This window comes from Xyrauchen texanus, chromosome 7 (genome assembly GCF_025860055.1).
Source record: "Xyrauchen texanus isolate HMW12.3.18 chromosome 7, RBS_HiC_50CHRs, whole genome shotgun sequence".
In the NCBI taxonomy this organism is placed as follows: Eukaryota; Metazoa; Chordata; class Actinopteri; order Cypriniformes; family Catostomidae; genus Xyrauchen; species Xyrauchen texanus.
In genome coordinates, this window is record NC_068282.1 from 50,268,975 (window position 1) to 50,286,102 (window position 17,128).

The 17,128-nt window shown below is 39.3% G+C and overlaps 1 protein-coding gene across 1 annotated transcript in view; it reads right to left on the bottom strand.

The window, feature by feature from the left end:
• Nucleotides 1–305: 305 nt before the first annotated feature.
• LOC127646300 (voltage-dependent T-type calcium channel subunit alpha-1I-like) overlaps nt 306–17,128 on the bottom strand; it is a 151,355-nt gene continuing 134,532 nt past the window's right edge. Inside the window, exons 32-36 of the mRNA XM_052129828.1 lie at nt 14,489–14,635; nt 10,358–10,492; nt 3,606–3,738; nt 3,144–3,340; nt 306–1,782 (exon numbers count right to left, since the gene is read on the bottom strand). Coding sequence (XP_051985788.1) covers nt 1,183–1,782; nt 3,144–3,340; nt 3,606–3,738; nt 10,358–10,492; nt 14,489–14,635 — 1,212 coding nt within the window. The 3' untranslated portion in view covers nt 306–1,182. The remainder of the gene's footprint in view (nt 1,783–3,143; nt 3,341–3,605; nt 3,739–10,357; nt 10,493–14,488; nt 14,636–17,128) is intronic.

Sequence of the window (17,128 nt, forward strand, 5' to 3'; positions counted from 1 at the left end):
TTGTCAGACTACACTGGTTGCTCTGTCTGTTTTGATTCACTAAAAAGAATTGGTTCATAAGAGTCATTTGTTTGTCGGACTACACTGGTTGCTCTGTCTGTTTTGATTCACTAAAAAGAATTGGTTCATAAGAGTCATATGTTTGTCGGACTACAATTTTTGCTTTGTCTATTTTGATTCACTAAAATGAATCAGTTCATAAGAGTCATTTGTTTGTCGGACTACACTGGTTGCTCTGTCTGTTTTGATTCACTAAAATGAATCAGTTCATAAGAGTCATTTGTTTGTCGGACTACACTGGTTGCTCTGTCTGTTTTGATTCACTAAAATGAATCAGTTCATAAGAGTCATTTGTTTGTCGGACTACAATGGTTGCTCTGTCTGTTTTGATTCACTAAAAAGAATCGGTTCATAAGAGTCATTTGTTTGTCAGACTACACTGGTTGCTCTGTCTGTTTTGATTCACTAAAAAGAATTGGTTCATAAGAGTCATTTGTTTGTCGGACTACAATTGTTGCTTTGTCTGTTTTGATTCACTAAAATGAATCAGTTCATAAGAGTCATTTGTTTGTCGGTCTACACTGGTTGCTCTGTCTGTTTTGATTCACTAAAATGAATCAGTTCATAAGAGTCATTTGTTTGTCGGACTACACTGGTTGCTCTGTCTGTTTTGATTCACTAAAAAGAATCGGTTCATAAGAGTCATTTGTTTGTCAGACTACACTGGTTGCTCTGTCTGTTTTGATTCACTAAAAATAATTGGTTCATAAGAGTCATTTGTTTGTCGGACTACAATTGTTGCTTTGTCTGTTTTGATTCACTAAAATGAATCAGTTCATAAGAGTCATTTGTTTGTCGGTCTACACTGGTTGCTCTGTCTGTTTTGATTCACTAAAATTAATCAGTTCATAAGAGTCATTTGTTTGTTGGACTACACTGGTTGCTCTGTCTGTTTTGATTCACCAAAAAGAATTGGTTCATAAGAGTCATTTGTGTGTGAATCAGAATACATGCGATGGATGTTGCAGAAACTCATTTCAAAGACGTGTTTCCTTCCCATGATTTTACGGCATATATTTTTATCTCCCCAACATTCAATTCAGACTGCAAACGGACATTCACAACTAGGGAAAATATGTTTTCTTTTGTTGTGGGGCTGTAGTCATGCACAAATGCTACATTTCATCTGTTTTTACGACAGCTAGCATTTATTGTCTGGCTGCATGTCTTAACGTCAACAGGGGGTGTCTTAGTCTCTGTTACCTCACTCATAGTTTCAGTCCAGGGGTCGGAAAGAAAGCCATGCTTGTCCAGTCCTTTATTCCACACCACAAGTTTCCCCTGTACTAAACTCCCAGTGCTGTTGCACTTTTTGGCCAGCGGGGGAGTTGGCGAACCCGGCGGGAGCAGAGAGGTCAAAGAGATGCTACTCAGATGATCCATTAACTGTTCATGACTACAAGGTCCTCCAGCTGAGATGCCAAATCCTGTGTCCACATCAGAGCGTTCTGTGGACTCTCGTTGGATCCAGTTGGGGTTTGTGCAGTCATATCTGTGCTGGTTTCTCTGGCGCCCCCTGGCAGCCTGGAGGCTGCACACAGTTTGTGGTGCGTGTGATCTGTGTGTGAGTTCTGGAGAGGGCGTGGGGTTTTTGGAGTGTGGACAGGTCAAGGGCAACGTCAGGTCTCCCGGAGGACAAACACTGACACTCAAACCCTCCTCTAGCATCGTCTGCAGGCTGCTCACAGAACTACCTGAAGCAGAGTTACTGTGAGACGTGTTCTGCAAGAAACCACATGAGAGATATCACAGGAAAGAGAAACAAACTGACAACTGAGTGTTGTCTGTAACTGGAGAGATGTGGTTTTCTGAGGGCCTGTGCAATCTCTTCAAGGATAGTGCCCCGGACATTATTAAACATTATGCAGTAACATAGATGACTTTGAAGGTAAAAAATGATAACCACAGAAATAAACATCAGCCCATCTATTGGCGCAAGTTTCTGTGAGAATTAATAAATTAAACAAGGCTTGGACACAGATTCTGTAAGCTTTACATTTATAAGGTATATATGCAATTTGAGGGTAAATAATGTCATAGAAATCTCCATGGAAACAACCAACAAATGAGTTAACATTGGGGTTAATGCATTCAGTATAATAAACAAAACTATTTTTAGAAAACGTTTTATGTATTTATGCAACATAGAAAGTATAAAGAAAATAACATAAAAAAATTATATTTTGTAACTTTTTGTAAAAGAAAAAAAAAAAAGATTTTTATAAACGAAACATGAAACATAATTTTTTTTATGATCTATTTTCGATCTGATTATCGGATAGGGTGCACAAATTTTTGTATTTTTTTCAAAAGGGGGCGTGACCAATAAAAAATGTTGAGAACCACTGTGTTGCCATATAGAGCCTTAATGTAAAGTTTTACCCACAATTTAAATACTATTTCCTTCCATTTATATTTACTATGTAATATGAACGAGCTCACATAAATGATTCTCTTCAATCAGACTTTTATGAAAATGTAGTTAATCGCTGCTGTCTATCACTATATTTCACCTCAGTTAAAATAGGCCACTTTCTAGTTTTATTAGGTTGAATTTAGTTGACATTTACGTTTAATTTAATGCCACTCAAATTATATTTATTGGGAACTTTTGATTATTAAGATAATAATAATATCATCTGATTATTTATTTTAAAATATTTTATTCTTTAAATAGCTTAAATGCACTTAGTTACTTTAAGCTTTATATATATATATATATATATATATATATATATATATATAGGAGTAGCTTATAAATGTTGCAATTTAAAAGTAGCTTCACCAGCACCGCCGACCCCCATCTGTGCACCAGCTGTCTGATGAATGTTGCCACAAAAACAGCAAGTGCTGACTGAAATGGGCCGTTCCTGGCTTGACCCTTTTGATTTACTAATATATCAAATAACACTAAAGCAATTCAGCAACAGTTCTCATCATGTTTTGGATGTGTAGCCTACACTCAGATTATGGCATGCTTAAACCCCAGATGAAATAAGTGTTTTTAGCTAATTCTATTAATTGGAATGAATCACAAATATAATACAAACAGACATAATCAACAATAAATATTTGTGTCATACCTGTGAGCTCATGACCCTGCTGTTGGCCCCCGATGACCTGAGAGAAGCCCAGGATGCTGGAGATGCATGTCTGGATCCCACCTGAGCCGCACCGGTCGCCGGACTCACCTGAGGATTCGCCGCTGTGGTCGGGTGGAAGAACTCGTCTGGCGGATGAAAGAGAGATGAAGACGTGTGGCCGTCTCCTCTGCTCCCATCTGACAAACACAAACAGATAGACATCATCTCTGCTTGAGGCTCTGATAGCAGAAGCATGAAACACATTCACTCTTTACCCTGATGGGAAAACCAGGATAGCTGGTTTGTTGCGGGACCAAAGTGGTCCACCATCTGATCCAACATCTAGACCAGCTTGGATCAGTCATGTAAAAGCAGCTATGAAGCTTGTTTAAGCTGGATTGTCCCAGCAGGGTAACAGCTCTTGTTCCTGATGTTTAACAGAACACACAGACAGTATCTGACCTCTGCGCTGACCCGAATCAAGCTGCCCGTTTTGTCTGTCTCTCTCTACACTGCATGTCTCACTCTCAGGGAGAGATCTTCTGCAAAGACCGTCCTCTTCTGTGCTGTGAGAGTCACCGCTGCCCTCATCCTCCTGTTCACACACACACACACACACACACACACACACACACACACACACACACACACACACACACACACACACACACACACACACAGAGACGCTGGTGTGTCAGTGTTGTGATTCAACACAAATGACATGGACTTCCAGGAATATTTCATAACACTAAAATACATAAAGCATCAATTACGAAAGAAAAACTTATCTAAATTATATTTGATTTCTCTGAAAACCCTCATCTCATATCTCATTTATTTTTAATAATGAGTAAATAAACCTTGTTTTAAAAATGTAAAGATATTTTTATTGAAGACAAAAATGTTGCAGTGTAAAAATGAAAATTATTTAATCATTAATGTAATTTGAACATTAATTCATGTGTTACAAACCTGCATGTAAATATATTTGTCTCTCCTTTTCTTTAATAAAAGCACAAATGTGTGTTCCAGTGAGACACTTCCAATGGAAGTCAATGGGGTTTAATCTGTACACATTCAAATACATTATAAACACAAGACATGAACAATATGTGTTAATGTGATTTTACTGTCATTAAATCACTTAATAACCACATCTGTGTGACTAACCTTCTTCTGTTAACACTAAAACAATGGAAAATATAATTTTAAACAACTTTACAGCTCAAATAACACACAAGATTTAACAGAAGAATTAATGTAAGTGCTTTTATTAAAATATAAATTAAATATTTTTAATTTATTAAAAATAATTTTCAAGCACAGCCAGGAAAAGATAGAGCGCACGCATCGTGTCCCTTCACGGGTTCCCACATCAGGAGAAAGACCGAGAGCGATGTTGGTAAAACTACATAATTTTCAAGACAAGGCGCGCATCCTGCAAGCAGCGAGAGCTGCGAGTCAGCTGGTCTACAAACGCCAAAACATCTCTATCTTTGAAGACTTTTCTGTGGCCATAGTGAGGAAAAGACAAGCCTTTGGAGATGTGAAAAGACGACTCCGTGAACGAGGAATTCGCTTCGCCATGATATATCCAGCAACTCTTCGAGTACAGCACAACGGCGGCGGGAAGTTCTTCAAACAGCCGACAGAGGCTGAGTGTTTCCTCGACGGTATGCCCGAACCATCAACTACCAGTTTCTCAGGCCCTAATCGCCCCGGAGAGGCTGAAGGATAAGGTATCAGTTTGCTCATGCTCTCTGTGATTTAATGACACTTCTGCGCCCCCAGTACGTGTGGAAAATTTCTGTTCAGAGTTTTAGGGGGTAGATGATTAAAGGGAAAATAAAAGGAGAATATAACAATGGTATGATTTAAATACTGAACCAATAAGTATATAGAAGGCTGTTGCCTCAGCGGTTTGCCGAGAATTATATCAAAGCTCTTTGATTTCGCGGTGTTCCTTTTCAATACCGCGCATTTTTTGTTTGTTCTGTCTAAGCTTCATGTTATGTTTCCAAGGAGACAGAGTGGCGATCACTACTGCTCTCAAATGTGAAACCGACCAGCGTCAGACTTCCCTTGTCTATTTTCAAAAATGTCTATAAGATGCTAAATGTAAATAGTTCTATGTTATATGTTCGACATGAAGGGCAACACAAATTCATTTTTTTTTCTTTTCTTTTTTTTTTTTTCTTTTCTTTTTGTCTCTTTTTTTTCTTTTTCTTTTCTCTCATCTCCAATTTTTATGGGTATTAGAATTGAACAGACTAGTTGCACTTTAAAACAGGGCAGGGCATCTCACATATATTGGTGCTGTTGGTATATTAAACTACCCCTTGGCTATGTCAACGAATAAATCTATATTAAACATATGTATTTGGAATGTAAAGGGTGTTCGTAACCCAGTAAAAAGAAAAAAGATTCTAAATTACTTAAAAAAGAACAAATTCACATTGCATTTCTGCAAGAGACACACCTAACAGACAGCGAAGCACGTCAAATTGAAGAGAGACTGGGTGGGACAAGTGTATGGCTCGTCATTCACCAGTAAAAGTAGGGGAGTTGTCATTCTTGTAAATAAATGTATACCATTATCAGATATTAGTACATATTCCGATAAATCAGGACGGTTTATCCTGCTCAAAGCTACACTAGCTGGACAACCCATTACCCTTATGAATGTCTATTTCCCCCCAATTCAATCTAATGAGTTAATTACACAGGTGTTTTCTAAGTTTGCTGAATGGCAGTGTGAACATAGTGTAATCGCTGGTGACTTCAACTGTACGCTGCTACCAAAACTTGACAAATCGCTACCATCTAATGATAGGCCTTCCAACAGAGCACAAGCTCTGAATGGGATTTGTGAAGAAATTGGTCTGGTAGATGTTTAGCGAGCCCTTCATCCCAGAGATAGAGAATACACGCTTTTTTCTGGAGTCCATAAAACTGCAAGCAGAATAGACTATTTTTTCTCTCCCAAGATTTCACTCCAAAATGTAATAGACTGTAATATTGGCAACATTGTAATTTCGGATCATGCTCCCGCTTTTCGTTAGGTTAGGCCTATCCAACCAAATATACCACCCGGCTTCCTGGAAATTCAAATCATGGCTCGTTCATGACCCAAATTTTGAATCCTACCTTAAAGAGCAAGTTAAGCTATTTCTTATGGACAATAGAACCCCAGAAGTGTCTCCCAATTTGCTCTGGGACACGGCTAAAGCATATATTAGGGGATTAATTATATCCTATGTATCCAACCAGAAAAAAAGCAGCTGGCAGATCAGAGAAAATTAGAAATTATTCTCCATGATTTAAAAACAAAATATAACACTTGTCCCTCAGATGTGCTTCTTGCCGAGATAGAAACCGTCAAAACCTCTCTTGAAGCAATACTTACTAATAAAGCTGAAAAGTCAGTTTTCTTTGCTAGACAGCGGATGTATGAATTTGCCAATAAACCTAACAAATATCTAGCCAATTTATTGCAAAGCCGATCCCAAGCCCAGGTCATATCCAGTATCAAAGATAAAGAAGGCAAGTGTCATCATGATAACAAAGTAATCAACAAAATCTTTAGAGCGCTTTTATAAGAGGCTTTATTCTTCCCAATCAAGCCCTTCTTCTGGTGATAATATGAGTAAATTCTTTGCAAACTTAAATATACAGGAATCAACTGAGGAGCAAAGACAGATGTTAAACAAACCAATTGAGCTGAGCTGAAATTTTGAATTGTATTAATAGTCTTCCCAAAGGAAAGGCACCAGGGCCCGATGGGTTTACAGTGGAATTTTTTCAGAAATGTAAAATGGAGCTAGGGAGCTTAATGCATGAAATGATACAGTATTCATTTGATTCTGATAAGCTTCCTGACTCCATGACAGAAGCCAACATATGTGTCTTTTTAAAAAAAGGTAAATGCCCTGAGGAGTGCGGCTCATATCGCCCCATTTCTCTGCTAAATGTGGACACAAAAATTTTGGCAAAGATATTAGCCACTCGGCTGGAATCAATTCTCCCCAAAATAATTAATCCTGACCAGACAGGCTTTGTCAAAGGCAGATCCTCAGCTCATAATATTAGAAGGCTTCTTAACATAATTCAACATTCAAATCAACACGCAAACTCTGGACTGGTCATCTCATTAGATGCTGAGAAGGCATTCGATAGGGTCGAATGGCCATACTTATTCTCAGTACTCTCTAAATTTAACTTGGGTGATGCATTTATTAAATGGGTTAGGATTTTGTATTCTTCCCCCACAGCCAGAGTCATTACTAACGGTCTTAAATCCCCAGATTTACTTTAGCACGTGGTACCAGACAAGGCTGCTCGATGTCGCCGCTGCTGTTCAGGCTGGCTATTGAACCGCTGGCTACGGCCATTAGAGATGACCCAACCATTGAAGGACTTAGACTGGAAGAGAAAACTTATAAAATTTCACTGTACGCGATGACATCTTAATTTACCTCGCCTCTCACAACAATCAATTCCACATCTTATTGATACAATTTCTAATTTTGGCTCTTTCTCTGGGTATAAAATACATTTTTCAAAGTCAGAAGCAATGCCGTTAAGTAAATCGCACTCCCACAACCCTACAATTTCTCACCCATTTAAATGGTCTCCGACAGGCTTTGTGTATTTGGGTATAAAGATTACACAGAGGCTGGAAAGTCTGTATAAAAGCAATTTCGTCCCTATTTTTTCGAACATAAGATCAGACCTAGATAGATGGTGTAATCTTCCCTTATCCCTATTAGGTCGTGTCCATCTTGTCAAAATGAATATTTTACCCCGCCTTCTATACCCATTTCAAATGCTACCAGTTCTCATTCCTAACAAAGCACTTAAACAGTTACGTGGCTCCATTATTTCCTTTATTTGGCGTAAAAAAGACCTAGACTGAGATATAGCTTTTTAACACTCTTGAGTAGATGTGGAGGTCTAGCTGCCCCAGACATTAACCTATATCAGCTCTCTGCCCAACTTCGATTTACACTGGAATGGCACTTGAACGATCCAAACTCAACTTGGATTAGCGCAGAAGCCACAACTCTTGGGCCAATCCCTTTACGGAATCTACTATATCTGTCAGCCCAAAACACAGCTGAACTCTAACTAAAGATAATTTCATCCTTAAAAATATGATTAAAATATGGAGATTAGTACGCAAAACAGAAGGGCTTGGCTCCCATCTTTCACTACTCACACCCTTGCATAACAACCCAGATTTCCCCCCGGGGATGAATGATGGCCTAATACATTTGAAAGATAAAGGAATACATGTCATAGGAGATTTGATGGAGACTAAACAGCTAATGACCTTCGAACAATTTACTGCAAAATATGATATCAATAAGAAGCTCTTCTTGGTATACCACCAAATACACAGTTTCATAACAAAAAATCTTAGAGTCTATTCAAATGGGCTATGCGTGTCCCCAATTGAGGAACAATTAAATAAACTTACGTCATCTCGATCTGCATCCAAAATCTTCTATGACATTTTGATAAGGGCAAATACAGATAGTTCAGATAAAACTAGGGTGTTATGGGAAAAGGACTTGGGGGAAGAAATTCAGACAACTGATTGGGAAGCCATATGTGAGATGCCCTCCTATCTAGCCAACAACTCTGCCTGGGAAATGCAATTTAAAATTGTTCATCGCTTGCATGTGTCTCCAGCCCAAAGACATAAAGTGAACCCAAAACTCTCCAACCTCTGTAATAAATGTAAAAGACTAGAAGGAACCCTCATCCACTGTTTCTGGAGCTGCTCAACAATACAACTATTCTGGATGGACGTCCTAAGGGAACTTGAGAGTATATTTCGCTGCTCATTACAATTAGGACCAAAGACATGTTTGCTCGGGATGAGCCAGGAACTCCCGTCCAAATTCCAAGGGGCACACCTTCTCCAAATCTTACTACACTGTGTTCGCAAATGCATACTTGTATGCTGGATAACAGATCGAGCCCCATCAATAGCACAGTGGATTAACTCAGCCAAAGGCCTTATTCCATATGAAGCTTTTTCAACAGCATTAAAAGACAAACCTTTTAAATTCTATAGAGTATGGGACCCCTTCCTCACTTATCTTGGGGTGGGAGAGACGCATCGGCTAGCGCTGGGAATACAGAACCTGGCATGGAAGGACTAAATAACCACCCAATTCTGATGTAATTTGTTGGTATGCTTATTTTACCTTTTTTTTTTTTTTTTCCTCTCCCCCTTTTTGTGTGGTAATTATTTGTGATATATATTGTGATAATGTACTTTAGTGGATATTCTGTGGAGTGTAGCCATCTGGGCAATTTGTCTTAGCTCAGATTGGCCAACTATGTTTAAACCCTGTCAATGTCAAAAGCTTGAATAAAAAAAAAAATATATATATATATAAACTTCACATTTCTGCCTATAAACCTCCAAACATTGACCCCATTGACTTCCATTAGAAGTGTCTCACTGAACACACACTTGTGCTTTTATAAAGAAAAGAAGGGATGAGGGATTTTTTTATTATGCAACAAATGCTGTCGATTGTGCTTAACTTGCATTGAACCGGAATATTCCTTTACGTTTTGCACTGAAAATCTTCTCAACATAAGCTCTTAAATCTCAATCACACTTATCGCTCGTCAAGATACGTCTCAGTTGGCTTGATGTCAAACATGTCAATAATGATTCATATAACACCCAATAACACAGAGTTTACTGTCACAATACTGGGCATTTGTGCTTGTGTGTGAATGTTTAAATGTACAGATAACACACACACACACACACTCTTACACACACTCTCACTCACTAATACACACACACACACACACACTCACTCACTCACACAATCACATACACTCATGCGTACACACACACTCACTCACACATACTCACGAGCGCACACTCACACACGCACACACTCACTCACTCACTTACTCACACACTCACACACATACACACTCATGCGTGCACACACACACACACAAACACACCCTCACGCACGCACACACACACTCACGCGTGCACACCCGCGCACGCACGCACACACACAAACACATACACACTCACTACACACACACACTCACTACACACACACTCACTGCACACACACACACTCACTACACACACACACACACACACACACTCACTACACACACACACACACACACACACACTCACTACACACACACACACACACACACACCTTATAGCCTCTGTCCAGCTGCTGGGACACACTGTGCTCATCCAGGCTGATGTCATCGGCCAGCACCGGTGATGAGGATTTATCTGAGAGCTGTTCTGACATCAGAGACGTCTGCTCGACCTCCGCCAACTGAATCTACAACACAACACAACACAACACAACACAACACAACACAACATTAAACTTGTCCTGGGTAAAACTCAGACTGAGGGGCTGTTCACACATCGAGATAAAGTGACACAGAATCAGATCATTCACTCCCATTATATCCAATTAACCGCTGATAATGTACACAATCAACACACTAGAGATGCTTCAGAATCATCTGATTGGTTCATTGTTTTGATCTGACGCAAAAGGTTTTATTTGAAAACATGATGCTCACGGCACACGATGCTAAACAGCAAGACACAACGTCAAGGCTTTGTCCTGTTTCAACGGTCCCTGTGAGATTTTACTTTTATCAACACTTTATGAAAATGTTCAGATAATAGATTCAGCTGCAAATCAAGGAGATTTTAGTCTTTGTGCATAAATATTCAACATCTATCTTTAACCTCCTGAGTGTCCAAACATCATCTGCAGCCTGAAACTGAACGTTTGATCAGTTTTTAGGAGCGAACGCACTTAACTGCATAGAGAGTTATAGGATGCTCCCTTGCTCCCTATTTAGTGAATGACTTAACCTCCAGTGTGCTGTCTGTCTGCACTGGTCTCAGAACAGTTATAGGAGAGTTATAGGATGCTCCCTTGCTCCCTATTTAGTGCATGACTTAACCTCCAGTGTGCTGTCTGTTTGCACTGGTCTCAGAACAGTTATAGGAGAGTTATAGGATGCTCCCTTGCTCCCTATTTAGTGAATGACTTAACCTCCAGTGTGCTGTCTGTCTGCACTGGTCTCAGAACAGTTATAGGAGAGATATAGGATGCTCCCTTGCTCCCTATTTAGTGCATGACTTAACCTCCAGTGTGCTGTCTGTCTGCACTGGTCTCAGAACAGTTATAGAGAGCTATAGGATGCTCCCTTGCTTCCTATTTAGTGAATGACTTAACCTCCAGTGTGCTGTCTGTCTGCACTGGTCTCAGAACAGTTATAGGAGAGTTATAGGATGCTCCCTTGCTCCCTATTTAGTGCATGACTTAACCTCCAGTGTGCTGTCTGTCTGCACTGGTCTCAGAACAGTTATAGGAGAGCTATAGGATGCTCCCTTGCTTCCTATTTAGTGAATGACTTAACCTCCAGTGTGCTGTCTGTCTGCACTGGTCTCAGAACAGTTATAGGAGAGCTATAGGATGCTCCCTATTTAGTGCATGACTTAACCTCCAGTGTGCTGTGTGTCTGGACTGGTCTCAGAACAGTTTGAAATGCACCTTATTTTGGCGTTTCTCTCAAAGACAAACTCTGCTGTGGTCAGCGCCATGTTGTTTTGTCACATGACTCATTAAACTAAAAGTTTAACCCTTTCCTGACAGCACAGAGTGTTCTGAACTGAGATCAGTCAGTTTAAATTCATTTAAATTGGGTCACACATAGTTAAATGCATGTAAATCCTGACGTGTCACATGCATTTTCCATGATCATTTACTTCAGGATTTGTTTTGAGAAGAATTGATTTAGTTTATTTTTAACCCTGTTCTGTGCAAACATGATCATCACGTGTCAGTCTGGCGTCAGTATGTGAATCCGCTGATCTTCACTGATCTCAGTCACATGGACACTCTGTTCAGACTCTGAAACTGATGCTCATTAGCATATCGTCTGCATATATTTACATTTAGATCTGCCAGAATGACTCACACAGTTGCACAGAAATGTCATGATATTAGCTCAAAATAAATATTTGCTCGTTTTTGGGTGAATGTCACCAAAACACGTTATTCTTTTGCACCATGACATTATTTTCAGGAGAGTTAAGCACATTTTCCCTCCAAATTCTCAGTATTTTAATATCTAGAAATGAAGATTGTGACTATATTGGTCTCCAGTGACCAGACAGCATGTGTGGATCGCAGGAACATCTACTCGTTTTGGGTCAAGCCCTGAAGGGGCGAAAGACCCCTATTGTCTCTGCTCTTGAGTCTATGGCAGCCCATAGAACCGCTTGCGGGAAAGTTATGAAATTTGGCACACGGATGGAGGACAGTCTTGTGTGTTACCACAGCAAATTTGGCATCTCTACCTGAAACCCTCTAGCGCCACCGATTGCCCAAATTTGCACACACGTTTATGTTAATAACTTTTGAACCGTGAGTCCTAGAAGCAAAATAATTTTTTCATCTGATCCTTGGCTCAAGTCGATTTGCCACTTTTTCGAACTCGTGCTTGTCCGATTTGCTCGAAAATTGGTCTGCATCATCTAGAAGCACTATCGACAAAAATATATTCACAGAATATTTTGATAAACCGTACCGTTTTTGAATGGTACTTCAACGAATTTGAGGAAGAACGTGCAAAATTTAACTTGAGGTTGTATCTCTGCAATGCTTTGAGGGATTAAGATGGAACAGTTTGTCATAAATGTTGAAATAAATCATCAAATTGGTCTCATTATATTCAGTGGGGTATAGCGAGTCCAGCGATATTGTGGCAGGGCGGAGTGTGATTATACACAACCGGTCCCTTATCAGGCTAATTAAGCCTCCGAGAGGGATAAAGGCCGATGGCGGACGGTGGTGCGACGAGAGAGAGATCGTTTACGGACATGTCCGTCATGTGTGTGTGTTTGTGTTTTGTTTCAGTTTTATATTTAAGCTGGTTCTCGCCTCCTCCTTTCCACTGAACTATGCTACACATATTAAATATTCCTATGTCGGCCATTTTAATTTAGTCATAAAATGCTGTATTTTAGGAACGACTAGGTGTGTCGTTACAAAACTCAGTATGTGTCTTTGGCACCATGCTCTGAAGGGACTCAAAATGTTTCGGGACAGTGCCACCTTGTGGTCAAAAATGATAATGCTATTTCTAAAAATGCTAATAGCTATTGACTCCTTTTGCCTACTGTCATGAGACTGGTCTTGATAGATTCTGTAGTTCATGCCGAGAACAATTATACCAATTATGTCATGATTGAGCAAACTTCCAAAAAACATTTTCAAACTCCTCCTCGACTGTTTGTCCGGTTTGCACAAAAATTGGTCTTTATAATCTAGAGGCACTCACGTCAAAAACCATTTTGCAAAATGTTGATAAACCATACCGTTTTCGAATGGCGCTTCAACGAATTCGGTGAAGAATGCACAAAATTTTACTTGAGCTTGTATCTTCGCAACACTTTGAGGGATTGGGACGAATCTTGGTACGTGTCATCTCCATTAGGCCTTGAGGTTACCTGCATCGATTTGGCACACTGCCCCCTACTGGTCAGGAGATTTTGTCTTATAACTCTTGAATGCTTTCCTGTATGATAACCATCATGCCCAGATAGTACAGGAGCAGTTTAAGAACAGCGCCACATACTGGACAAAACTTCTAAGAAGAAGCTATTTTTAGTCATTTTTAAAATAAATAGATTTTATTGAAACATAAAATCTATTTAATTAATAAATAAATTAACCAAAAACATGTTACAAAGCTTCTTTTGCTGCTCACGGTGCCGATAATTGCTTGACCCCGGTATCGCTGCTTGCAGCTATATTTATTATTATTATTTCATGTATGTTTAAATATATTTGTTCCAGCAGATGCTCCAAATGCATGATGCATTTAATATCTTCTTATTTCATTTTTTTTCACTTTAATGAATTGAAATAAATGTAAAATGTGTTTATTTTATATGAAAATAAATGGTGTAATTTAGACATTTAGAGGTAAATTAGGTCTAAATATATAATTCCAAAAGAAATGCATAGGTTTGGTGTTATTACTTAAAAAATTTAAATATCTGGGAATATTTAGAGTGTACGCCCCTAATGAGACTGTAAAAGGGTTAAAAAGCATAAAGGCAGTTTAACATACTTTTCAATTTCAATAACACTGTATACATAAAGTATGCATATTTGTTTAGGTACAAAACACTACTAAGACAAGAGCTAAAGCGAGGAAAAATATATGTCTTTTTATAAACCATCACTATAAATTTAAAAGGATCTGCTACATAATTGAATATAATTTCGTAGGTGTGTGTTTACCTCTCCGGATTTGCTCCTGTCGTCTCGTCTGATTGGTGGAGAGCAGTAATGATGAAACACTGATCCTGATAGATTATCAATCATGTGCATTTCACCATCCAATGAATCCTTCATCAGCAGCGACACACTCTCCAACCACAGGCTCTCCTGTCACACACACACACACACACACACACACACACACACACACACACACACACACACACACACACACACACACACACACAAAAGATGCTCTTTAACATTTTGTCATTTCATTGTGGGTCATTTCATAAATGTTTTCTTTATTATTTAATATTTTTGTTCTTGAGGTTCACTTATAATGTTAGTTTTACTTTTACTTTTTTTTTTTTTTAAATGAACCGTATTTTGCTGCATTCACACATGAGCTGGGGGTTTGCTGCTGGCTTCAGTAAAGTTGGGAACATCCTTCAACAACAGCACATTTATTCTCTCTCTCTCTCGTGTGTGTGTGTGTGTGTGTGTGTGTGTGTGTGTGGTGACTGTGAGGTGATGTATGTCAGTGTTCAGTGAACTGTGTCTCACAGCGGTAACAGTCATTCAAGCATGTTCAACTCTGACCGATGCGTTCTGCTCCTGCAGCGATATGTGGATCTCATCGATCCGTCAGGACTGTAGAACTCTGGATCTGACCCGAACTTTACCTGTCTACACCATCCATCACACTCAATCCACTCTAATATGTCTGTGAAAGACTCAGATTACAACAGCACGACAACATCCACCATGACCATTGTTAATCGGAAACATGAATTATACGTCTGGCTGTAAATAAGCAAGCAAGGAAGGAAGAAGTAGTGAGGAAAGGACGGAGGAAAGAAGGAGGAAGTATGAAGCAAGGGACAGAGGACGGAAAGAAAGAAGGAAGTAAACTGCAAAAAATGATTTTCAAGACAAGTATTTTTGTCTTGTTTTCCAGTAAAAATATCAAAACATTCTTAAAACGTGATTTATTTACATGACGAGCAAACTGGCATGATATTCTAGTTTTTAGAGAAATCGAATCAAAATTTAGTGAAATTTAAGCTTAAAGCAAGAAAAAAACTGTTTGCCAATGGAGTAAGAAAAACAAACTTAATTTAAAGAGAAAACAAGTTTATTTTGCTTACCCCATTGGCAGATGTTCATTTCTTGTTTTTAGTCTAAAGTTTTAGTCAGATTTATCTTAAAACAAGAATTAATATCTTATCCCATTTTGCTTGACATGCAAATAAATCACGTTTTAAGAAAATGTAGATAATTTTACAGGAAAACAAGACAAAAATACTTGTCTTGAAAATAATTTTTTGCAGTGTAGGTAGGAAGGAAGTAATAAGGAAGGAAGAAAGAAAGGAAGTAGTGAAGAAAGGAGGAAGGAAGGAGGAAATAGTCAGGAAATGAGGAAGGAAGGAAGGAAGGGAGAGAAAAAAGGATGTAGGGAGGGAAGGAAGGAGTAAGTGAAGAAAGAAGGAAGGATGTAGTAAGGAAGAAAAGAATGAAGTAATGAGGAAAGGAGGAAGAAATGAAGTAAGGGAGGGAGGGAAGGTAGGATGGAAGGAAGGAAGGAAGGGAGGAGGAAATAGTCAGGAAATGAGGAAGGAAGGATAGAAAAAAGGATGTAGGGAGGGAAGGAAGGAGTGAGGAAAGAAATAGGGAGGAAGGAAGTAGTAATGAAAGAAGGAAGTAGTGAGGAAAGGAGGAAGTAGGAAGTAAGGGAGGGAGGGAAGGTAGGATGAAGGAAGGAAGGAAGGGAGGAGGAATTAGTCAGGAAATGAGGAAGGAAGGATAGAAAAAAGGATGTAGGGAGGGAAGGAAGGAGTGAGGAAAGAAAGAAATAGGGAGGAAGGAAGTAGTAAGTAAGGAAAGAAGGAAGTAGTGAGGAAAGAAGGAAGGAAGTAGTGAGGAAGGAAGTAGTAATGAAAGAAGGAAGTAGTGAGGAAAGGAGGAAGTAGGAAGTAAGGGAGGGAGGGAAGGTAGGATGAAGGAAGGAAGGAAGGGAGGAGGAATTAGTCAGGAAATGAGGAAGGAAGGATAGAAAAAAGGATGTAGGGAGGGAAGGAATGAGTAAGTGAGGAAAGAAGGAAGGAAGTAGTGAGGAACAAGTAGTAAGTAAGGAAAGAAGGAAGTAATGAGGAAAGGAGGAAGAAAGGAAGGAAGGGAGGATGGAAGGAAGGAAGGAAGGAGTAAGTGAGGAAAGAAGGAAGGAGGAAGTAAGGAGGCAGTAAGGGAGGAAATAGTCAGGAAATGAGGAAGGAAGGAGTAAGTGAGGAAAGAAGGAAGTAGGGAGGAAGGAACTATTAAGGAAGGAAGGAGGAAATAAGTCAGGAAATGAGGAAGGAAGGAAGGAAGGGAGAGAAAAAAGGATGTAGGGAGGGAAGGAAGGAGTAAGTGAAGAAAGAAGGAAGGAAAGAATTAAGTAATGAGGAAAGGAGGAAGAAAGGAAGGGAGGGAGGGAAGGTAGGATGGAAGGAAGGAAGGAAGGAAGGAAGGGAGGAGGAAATAGTCAGGAAATGAGGAAGGAAGGATAGAAAAAAGGATGTAGGGAGGGAAGGAATGAGTAAGTGAGGAAAGAAGGAAGGAAGTAGTGAGGAACAAGTAGTAAGTAAGGAAAGAAGGAAGTAATGACGAAAGGAGGAAGAA